General features: G+C 38.7%; 1 protein-coding gene across 1 annotated transcript in view; it reads right to left on the bottom strand.

Annotated features, from left to right (window-relative positions):
- Positions 1–382: 382 nt before the first annotated feature.
- ZNF483 (zinc finger protein 483) overlaps positions 383–11163 on the bottom strand; it is a 29208-nt gene continuing 18427 nt past the window's right edge. The window contains exons 5-7 of the mRNA XM_059656218.1: positions 10611–10737; positions 10131–10223; positions 383–4450 (exon numbers count right to left, since the gene is read on the bottom strand). Coding sequence (XP_059512201.1) covers positions 2883–4450; positions 10131–10223; positions 10611–10737 — 1788 coding nt within the window. The 3' untranslated portion in view covers positions 383–2882. The remainder of the gene's footprint in view (positions 4451–10130; positions 10224–10610; positions 10738–11163) is intronic.

Below are 11163 nucleotides of genomic sequence, written 5' to 3'. Positions count from 1 at the left end.
TTTAATGCCACTGAATAGTACACCCAGAAAGGATTAAAAAGGTCTTTTTCACATTCTGTATTTTGACCACATTAAAAACAATTCTAAAATAAGTTAAGAAAGGAAACTCGTTGACAGGAGAAGCCTCGTCTTGTGGTGTGACTTTAAAGAAATGTCTTCAATAGAAACCCATTAAAACCTTTTTTAAAGCAAGGTCGTCATTTTAAAGTACTTTACACATTTAATTCTTTCTATACTTTTTTTTTTTTTTTTTTACAGAAAAACAAGCTAGGGTTTAGATAAACTAGGTTTTATATCACCTAAAAGAAAAACTAACAAGGGTTTATATCTTTTCAGAGAAAAACAAACCAGGGTTTTTATCTTTAAAAAAAACACCCAAATAAACAAACAAACAAACAAAAACCCAACCACCCTAAACCAGGTAAATGATGCTCATAAGCCATAGTCCTTTAGGGCTAAATGTCACTGGTTGGTCTCTTTAGCAATAAGTATGCAGATCAATTTATCACACAGCAGTATCTGAACTACAAGCTTTGGGGGAGGGCACAAGGAAGAAACCAAACATTATCCAGAGGTAGCAATGCACACCTAAACCCACTAAATCACAGCAAATACTGCTGCATCTCAGATGATCATGTGGATCTCTTTGCTTTGATAAATTGAAAGTTTTTTGCTTTAGCTCTGTTTTTATACACACTGCCTCCAATTTCAACTTTAGCAGCTCTGCACCACTGTTGAGTCAGTGGGGCTCCTCTAGAACCTTATGACCTGAGACCCAAATCTAACCGACTTAGGGTTTTTATTTCCCGGTTAACCCATTGTACGCCACAAGCATCTGTAGACACAAGTGGTGGACCTTCCCCTACACGCCACCTACGTCTATAAAAAAAAAAAGAAAAAAATGTTTTCCCTAAGTGGCAGCCCTGACCAACTTTAAAATCATTTTTTGTGAGAATTTTCACCTGAAAATATTCAAGAACACCCGAATTGTGAGTAACATATTTATTTTTATAATATTCATTGCAAATTTATTCTTTAAATTAAATTTAAAACATCGTGGCATGTGGGGATGGTTTCCGTTTTGGACACATGGTAGTTAACTGGCTAAGTTAGGAACTATTATTCAGACTCCACCAATGAAATTAGTAAGGAATAATCCACTAATATCTGTATTCTTCATTCCTTTCAGGTCTAATTTCACAACAGAAAACTTAAGTGAAAATTTGTTATAATTTCTACATTCCTTTCCTCAATTTTATTTACTATCAATGGAGTCTCTTTCGATGATAGAATATGTATTCTCCAAATGGTAGGAAATCGGAATATCAAATTCCTACTGTGGGCAAGTCAGGTTGCATGACTGAGAGAACTTGGCAAGTAGAAGAATAGATTCCCTATCTAAAGGTGGAAGCGGCTGCCCCAACCAACCTTTCTTATGAAATAAGGCCTTAGTGTTGTCATCCCTTACATTCTTCAAGACTAGCCTTTTTAAGTATGAAATTTCCTATTTTAAATAATGATGGCAACTAATCACACACACACACACACACACACACACACACACGCGCGCTTACCATGCAGACCAACTATGACATCTCAAGGGCCCAACTTTAGCTTGTGACCTTTGCCATACAGAATATTTATACTCTACTGACAGGAAGCTGTACTCAGTACAGGCAAAAATTAAAAAAATAAAACTATTTTGCAAAAGGCAACCCGTTCAGAATAGCTGTTTCCAGCACCCGTTTCCTCTCACCCTCACCACCCCCAATCTATTTTCCTAAGACTGTAACTCTCATGTCTGAGATGGCTCAGGTGCATGTCCCTAGACCCCAATCCTCTCAGCCAATGCTCAAAGGAAAAACAAGTTAGGTGTTTTGTTCAATTAAAACATTCCCTGAAGGCAACCTTGTTTCAGCTTCACTGACTTGTTCCTGTTTACAGTGTTCTAGCATCAAGTATTCAAGGCATCCCGTATTCAAAAAGGGTACTATATTCTCACTGCCAGAAGTTTAGTATCCTAAATCATTTTCTACGACAGAAACTTGAAAATTCCAATGAATCAAAAACATTTAACTTATGCCCTAGCTGGTATGGCTCAGTGGATAGAGTGTTGGTCTGCGGACCAAAGGGTTCTGGGTTCAATTCCCATCAAGAGCACGTACTTAGGTTGCAGGCTCCTCCACGGCCTGAGCCCTGGTCAGGGCACATGCAGGAGGCAACCAGTTGATGTGTTTCTCTCACATCGATGTTTCTCTCTGTTTTTCCCTCTCTCTTCCACTCTCCCTAAAAATCAATGGAAAAATATCCTCGGGTGAGGATTAACAAAATAAATAAATAAATAATTTTAACTTATGTCTACAGCTTCAGAAAATTTAAGGTACAAAAAACAACAACCCCAACTTAGAAATTATTAGTTCCAACCCTTCATTCCATCAGTTCAAAAACAAATTCAGAAAGGTTATATAGTAGATTGGTTGGAAACTGGGACAGAACCCAGGTTATCTGACTCCAACCAAGTTTTCTATTACACTACATGGGAGTGGAGGGGGAAAGCAGAAGAGAGGGAAATCTTCTGAAATGGTTAAAAAGGTAGGTTCTGGGTACCCCCTCCCCTGCTATTTAAATTCATATTTGACCTTTTACAATAATTTCACATCTCGTACTATTTTCACTTTCCACATGACTTTTCCAGCCCTAACTACTATCTCCCAAAAATTAACATTCTTACAAAGAAGGATGAATGGGGGAAAGTCTATTTTTCCTAGCTGCCAACCCATCAAAGTTGCAGCTACTAATCAATGTGGTGGCAATTTATATCCAGATTTCTAATAAGGAACAGTTTTGATTAACTTTCCTCCCACCTTGCTATAGTTCAAGAATTACTCTCCAGAGTGAAATCCCCGATGTCTGATGAGGCCTGAATTACTTTTGAATGTCTTCTTACATTCCTTACATTCATATTCTTTCCTTCCAGTATGAATTTTTAGGTGCTCTACAAGGATTGAGCTTCTACTAAAGGTTGCTCCACAATAGTCACATTCATAGGGTTTCTCTCCAGTATGAGTGCGATAATGTTCATTAAGTGATGAGCTCTGACTGAAGGATTTTCCACATTCTTTACATTTATAAGGTTTCACACCAGTATGAATTCGCTGATGACGACTAAGGAGAGAATGGGTAGGGAAGGCTTTCTCACACTGACTACATTTGTAGGGTTTTTCTCCTGAATGAAGTCGCTGATGATAAATTACAGATGTAAAATGGCTGAAAGTCATTCCACAATCATTACACAGGTATGGTTTTTCTCCAGTATGAATTCTCTGATGTCGGGTAAGGCAAGAATTCTGTCTAAAGGCTTTTCCACATTCAGTACATTTATAGGGTTTCTCTCCAGTATGAATTCTCTGATGCTTGGAAAGGGATGAGCTATGACTAAAGGATTTGCCACAGTCATTACATGTATAGGGTTTTTCTCCAGTATGAATTCGCTGATGTTGAATAAGAGATGAATTGTCACTAAAGGGTCTCCCACATTCTTTACATTTATAGGGTTTTTCTCCAGTATGAATTCGCTGATGTTTAATGAGGTGGGCAGTTAGGGTGAAACCTTTTCCACAATCATCACATTTGAAGGGTTTCTCTCCACTATGAGCTCTACGACGGGGTGTGAAGGATACACTCTTACTGAAAGCTTTCCCACAATCATAGCACATAGAGGGTTTTCCACCAAGGTAAAGTTTCTGCTGTTTGCTCAATGTGGTACTATAATCAAAGGATTTTCCACATCTGCTACATTTAGGGGATTTTTCTCCAGTCTCTGTTCCCTCATCTTTATTCGAGGTTGTATCCTGATATTTACTTTTCCGACATTTCTCACATATAGGGGTTTTTCGTCTCTTAACAAGGGATAAGCTTTGAGTGAAGTCTATCCCACAGTTACTGCACTTCTGGGGCTTGGTACCCATATAAATTTTCGGATGTTTCTGATGTTTAGTAAGAGATGAAGAGTGACTTAAGACTTTCCTGCCTTCCTTACGTTTCCGTGGCTTCTCTCCAGTGTGCTCTTTGCGGTTCATAACAAGGTCTGAATGAAAACTAAAGCGTTTCTTGCATTCATTATACTTCCGAGATTTCTTCCGTAAGTAGACTCTCAGATGCTTAACTAAATCCGAAGTTTCCTTGGCATTACTTGCAGAGGGGCCCTTTTCTGAGTCAAATTCCTCACCCTTACTGCCTCTCCCATGAGTTTTCTTTTGTGTGCCTGCTACTTTCGAACATTCCTTATTGCTACGGCCCTTCTCTAATCTGCCGCGTTTGGAGGATTCTCCCATCAAGCCATAATCACCACACATGAAGTAGCTATCTATTGTTTTTTCTAAAGTCGATTCGTCCATAAGAACATCTTGATTTTGAACAGATTTCTCCAATTCACCTCTAGGTTCACACTCTAAAAGAAATAACACAGAATATTTCCTGTGTGCAATAAAGGAAGGTGCTGTATTTGGGACTAAAATAGGAATAGGGGCAGTAATGACTATGAGGATTCTGACTTGGACAATTCTCAAGTACACTCTATAAAACAAGGAAGGGGAAGTGATATAAAGAAAATAGGTAAACATAGGGGTTAGGAAAAATATTGAGGAAGATGAAAAGTTTGTGCTTTATCGTTAGAAATGCAAGTTTTAACCTCCATTTCAAATTTTGAAAACAGGCTCAAACTTATTCTTCCTGTACCCAACATTCCTTTTTCAAACAATATTAATATTAGTGCAAACATTTATTGAATACTTACCAAATGCCAGGCCAAATATCAAATACTTTACTTGTATTTCACTTAATCTTCACAACAGCTCTATGAAATAAACCCTATTATTATCTCTGTCTTGTGAATGTGACAAGTAGGTACATAGAATATAAGTAGCTTGCCCAAGGCCACATGTATTATAAGTGGCAGTGTCAGATTTTTAACCTAGTCTGACACTAAAGCCCAGGCTTTTGATCCCTATACTATATTGTTTCTTCTCAAAGCAGTCAAATAGTACTAAGTTTATAGGTATGCTATGCAATAACACCTATGCTAGACTTTCAAAGGTAACCACAATCTGGCCCTATCAACCTATGGATACTTTAATCAGGCATCCATTTACTGTTCCTAATATACTACAGCATTTTCAATCCTATTCTTTTATTTTTTTAAAGAAATTTTACTGATTTTTAAAGAGAGAGGAAAGAAGAAGAAGAGAAAGAGAGAGAGAAACATCGATGTGAGAGGGAAACAATGATCAGCTGCCTCCTGCACACTCCCTACCAGGGATGGAGCCACAACAGAGGCATGTATCCTGATCGGAAATTGAACAGGTAACCTTTTATGCATGGGATGATGCCCAGCCAACTGAACCACACCAGCTAGGGCTCAATTCTATTCTTTTAGTGTTAACACTTCACACTACTTAGAACAGGGGAGTGCAAACTTTTTGACTCGAGGGCCACAATGGGTTCTTAAACTGGACCGGAGGGCTGGAACAAAAGCATGGATGGAGTGTTTGTGTGAACTAATATAAATTCAAAGTAAACATCATTACATAAAAGGGTACGGTCTTTTTTTTTTTTTAGTTTTATTCATTTCAAACGGGTCGGATCTGGCCCGCGGGCTGTAGTTCGCCCACAGCTGACTTAGAATGTAATTCCACAGTACCTTTACTCTCACAAATACATAAATTTGACAGGGTCTAGGGTTCAAGTCGCACAATCTCCACAGGGCCTTTTCTAGTACTATACTCTTTATACCCTTCTCCAAACTTTGAATTCATTTACTAACCATATCATCATCCTGACTCTTTTATATATATATATATATATATATATATATATATATATATATATATATATATTATTGATTTTTTACAGAGAGGAAGGGAGAGAGATAGAGAGTTAGAAACATCGATGAGAGAGAAACATCGATCAGCTGCCTCCTGCACATCTCCTACTGGGGATGTGCCCGCAACCCAGGTACATGCCCTTGACCAGAATAGAACCTGGGACCTTTCAGTCCACAGGCCGACGCTCTATCCACTGAGCCAAACCGGTTTCGGCATCATCCTGACTCTTAATTATGAGATTACACTGTCACTTTTATAAAACTGTAAACAGAAAACTAACTATAAAACACAAAATTCTACTACCCAAAAATTAACAATTATTAATAACTGTGTATTTTCTTCTAGAAATTGCTCTATATTTTAGATAGAAAAATATGCATAATATATAGGCTTACTTTCCTTGTTCAAAATTTTTTCCCATCTCACTGGTCAGTCTTCATAAAAATAATTTTAATCAGTTACATAACAACTAATTCTATATTATTATATTTATGTGTTAATATAACATATATTAGCTTATTAACTTTGAATGTTTATCAGATGATTAATATTTCCTCAAAAGAGGAATCATAAAAATAGAATTATTGAACTAAAGGGTAGAAAAGTTATACTATCACATGAAGTATGACGAGCAGAAGTACCTGAGTACTCATATCCAGTCAAATGATCTTTCTTTAAATCTTTGTGAATATGATTTATAAAAAATAGTATTGCTGCTTTAAATGTGTATTTCATCATTGCTCAGTTGGTTGGGCATTGTACTGTGCAGAGGGGTTAAAGGTTTATTCCGTCAGGTCACATGCCCAGGTTGGTGGCTTGATCTCAGGTAGGGGGTGTGCAGGAGGCAGCCAATTGATGTTTTGCTCTCACATTGATGTTTTTCTCTCTCTCTCTCCCTTCCTCTCTCTCCAAAAATCAATTTTAAAAAATCTTAAAAAGAAAAATATGGAGGAGAACCAAGATGGCGGCATAGGTTAATGCCGGAGTTTGCTGCTTTGAACAACTACTTCAAAAGTGAAACTAAAAGACTGAACAGACATCACCCAGAACCACAGGAACGCTGGCTGAGTGGAAGTCCTACAACTAGGAGGAAAGAGAAACGCATACGGACACTCAGAGGAGGCGCAGTACTGAAGTCAAATTCTGAGGTGTGGAGTGCGCGGAGCGGGCTGGCGGCGGAGGGCGCGGTTGTTGTTTTCAATCGGGAGGGAGTCACAGACTCTGAGCTCCAGATACAGGCGAGTCTTTAGGGACCCAGACTCAAACGGGACTGTCTGGCTTCGGTCAGAGCGAGTGCAGCTATCTCTCTGAGCTTTGCAGCGGGTGCTGGGACTCAGAGAGGCAGAGCCCCTACGGACAGGACTGAGAGCCGCCATAACTGCTCTCTCCGGCCCACCGTGTTGATCCTGTGCGACCCGCCCCGCCCAAGCCCTGCACAGAGGCACTTGCCGGATAGCCTCAGGCAAAGGCTAGATTAGCACCTCCCTAGAGGACAGAAGTTCTCTCACTGCTGACACAGCTGATTCTCATAGCCACTTGGCCTGGAGGTCAAACCCTCCCTGGAATTAGCTACAACAATCAAGATTTAACTATAAGACTGCGAACAAAGACCACTAGGGGGTGCACCAAGGAAGCATAACAAAATGCGGAGACAAAGAAACAGGACAAAATTGTCAAAGGAAGATATAGAGTTCAGAACCACGCTTTTAAGGTCTCTCAAGAACTGTTTAGAAGCTGCCGATAAACTTAATGAGATCTACATGAAAACTAATAAGACCCTCGATCTTATATTGGGGAACCAACTAGAAATTAAGCATACACGGACTGAAATAACGAATATTATACAGACGCCCGACAGCAGACCAGAGGAGCGCAAGAATCAAGTCAATGATTTGAAATGCGAGGAAGCAAAAAACATCCAACCGGAAAAGCAAAATGAAAAAAGAATCCAAAAATGCGAGGATAGTGTAAGGAGCCTCTGGGACAGCTTCAAGCGTACCAACATCAGAATTATAGGGGTGCCAGAAGACGAGAGAGACCAAGATATTGAAAACCTATTTGAAGAAATCATGACAGAAAACTTCCCCCACCTGGTGAAAGAAATGGACTTACAGGTCCAAGAAGCGCGGAGAACCCCAAACAAAAGGAATCCAAAGAGGACCACACCAAGACACATCATAATTAAAATGCCAAGAGCAAAAGATAAAGAGAGAATCTTAAAAACAGCAAGAGAAAGAAACTCAGTTACCTACAAGGGAATACCCATACGACTGTCAGCTGATTTCTCAACAGAAACTTTGCAGGCCAGAAGGGAGTGGCAAGAAATATTCAAAGTGATGAATACCAAGAACCTACAACCAAGATTACTTTATCCAGCAAAGCTATCATTCAGAATTGAAGGTCAGATAAAGAGCTTCACAGATAAGGAAAAGCTAAAGGAGTTCATCACCACCAAACCAGGATTATATGAAATGCTGAAAGGTATCCTTTAAGAAGAGGAAGAGGAAGAAAAAGGTAAAGATACAAATTATGAACAACAAATATGCATCTATCAACAAGTGAATCTAAGAATCAAGTGAATAAATAATCTGATGAACAGAATGAACTGTTGATTATAACAGAATCAGGGACATAGAAAGGGAATGGACTGACTATTCTTGGGGGGGAAAGGGGTGTGGGAGATGTGGGAAGAGACTGGACAAAAATCGTGCACCTATGGATGAGGACAGTGGGTGGGGAGTGAGGGCGGAGGGTGGGGCGGGAACTGGGAGGAGGGGAGTTATGGGGGGAAAAAAAAAGAGGAACAAATGTAATAATCTGAACAATAAAGATTTAATTAAAAAAAATCAAAAAAGAAAAAGAAAAATATGCATATTTCATTCTTGACCAGTGACTTAGAGCATTATTTTCATGTCTATAGCTATTTAAATTTTAATTTTCTCGGTTATTTTTAATTTTATCAGCTATCTGCTCAAATTCTTTGCCTATGTTTCTAATAGACTCAGTGTTTCTTATTGTTTTACATGAGCTTTTAATAAATTATGGCTATTGACTCTGCTTTGCTTGTCAAAAACTTTTTTCCTCCAGTCTGTTATAAAATGACTTTTAGACAAGTTGTACATATAAATGATGCTTCTTTTATATAAGAGGGAATGACATATATTTGTACCAATATAGACTTTTACCTGCTAGATTTTTAGAATACAAAACATTTTTAGAATCCATTTTTGGAATTACTCTCCCAAATGCTACTTAAACATAAGGCAATTGCTGTCCTTATGGAAATAGCCAATAGGTTGTCTAAAATGAATGGTTAAGAAGATGGAATAGTGCAAAGTAAATCTTTTTTTTCTTTAAAATAAACTAAGGTATTGATATATAAGTAATTATTTTTTAAATGTAAAATGGAATTATACTATACATGATGTCCTCTGGATAAATGCACATTGATCCTTCAAGATTCAATTCAGCCCTAACCGGTTTGGCTCAGTGGATAGAGCGTTTGCCTGCGGACTGAAGAGTCCCAGGTTCGATTCCGGTCAGGGGCATGTACCTTGGTTGCGGGCACGTCCCCAGTGGGGAGTGTGCAGGAGGCGGCTGGTCGATGTTTCTCTCTCATCGATGTTTCTAACTCTTTATCTCTCTCCTTTCCTCTCTGTAAAAACTCAATAAAATATATATATTTTTTTAAAAATGCCCTTTTCAGATCTTTTCTGTGGCACTTAACTGGCAGCTAACAACAGCTGCTGCTGCTCTATGAATCCACCATGGCATTCATGCCTCGGCCACTTTCCCACAGCTGGTCACAGTCGATGACAAGTAGAGCAGGGATACTCAGGCCCATTTCTGTGAGACACAGGACTCTGAGAGGAGACTTGCCAAAACCTCCTTAAACTGCATTTCGTCTCAGATTCTTCCTACCCACCCTTCCTTCCCTCTCCTTCCCAGGCGTTATACCTACATCACACTCTGACCTCACTCCCAGCCTCTTCCAGAGCCTGCCCCGTTTTTCACTGCAATTCTTCCTAATAAGTCTCTGGCAAGGCTAATCATGTCTTGGCATCTACTTCTCAGAGAACCCAAACTAACAGTCTGTTAAAATGAACATTCCAGGAAGACAACGTGTATATTCTAAGCGTCATTCTATTTTAATTTAGCAAGATGGCCCACCCAACATTCCAAAAGGTCTTCCCAAATGACTTGGCAAGCAACTGGTTTAATTTCCTCGTCTACTTTTCACCAACTCACCTGGTATGGAGCCTTTTGGGACTTCTTTTTCCAGAAGCCCTGGTTCAACCCACGGTAGCTGGGAAATCACATCTAATTTGGTAACTGGAAAGCCTGCTCATAGAGAAAAAACAAACAAACACGAAAAATGTCTGTTTTCCATAGAACTAAGTCAGTCAGCATCCACACATAGAGTCTGGTTCTCCAGGGAAGAGAAGATACTGTCAAATACAGACAGCAATACTGAAATTTGAAGAGAACATGGGGGAGGTTTGGTCTTGATGAGGGCAAAATGATTCTCAACATTTCCAATTCAATGAAGCAAAGACTCTTTTTTGGAGAAAACTCGGCGGAAAAGTACATTTTCAGGACCCATTTTTAGGATTAATCATATCATTCCTGCATGCCCAGCCAAAACAGTAGCAATTGTCTTTTTTCAAAAATCGTGGCCAAAAAGATACCCAGGTTTGATGCTAAATCATAAAGAGAAGGTGTCTTTACCCAGAAATTCTAGGTGCCTACAGGTCTCCAGTAGCACTTCCTTATAGATCTCCTTTTGAAAAGGTTCCAGCTTCTTCCACTCTCCTCTGGAAAAATTCACAGCTATATCCTTGAATGTCATGGGTTCCTAGAACACCAAACACAGTCTTTTTGCATTGGATTATTCCTAAATAGATCCTAAGATTTCAGAAAAAAAAAACTATAGTTTTGGTAGTATTTAAATTTCTAAGGATTCCAAAGCAAGCTATCAATACTTACCTATTTCTTTCATATCGTACTACACTGGCTAACATATTCAGAAAATACTCATTAATAGCAGTAAGTTTAAAACATCCTTATCTTTTTGTGGGTATTATAAGAGCTGCTTTTGATTTTCCAGCTGGGGAAGTTTTTTATCATGTTAGGAAATGCATTTCTATTTTCACCTGGCTAATTGTATCAGGACTAACTGTTAAATTTTAGCCAATATTTGTTTTTATTAGAGTCAACCTTGTGACAAATTCTCCAGACTAAAAAAAAAAAAAAATAGAATGTGAAGAATAACTTTGAAGAA

The sequence above is a fragment of the Myotis daubentonii genome, chromosome 11, assembly GCF_963259705.1.
Source record: "Myotis daubentonii chromosome 11, mMyoDau2.1, whole genome shotgun sequence".
NCBI classification, from domain to species: Eukaryota; Metazoa; Chordata; class Mammalia; order Chiroptera; family Vespertilionidae; genus Myotis; species Myotis daubentonii.
The sequence above is the reverse complement of the archived record's forward strand: the minus strand, read 5'-3'. Positions and strand labels throughout refer to the sequence as shown.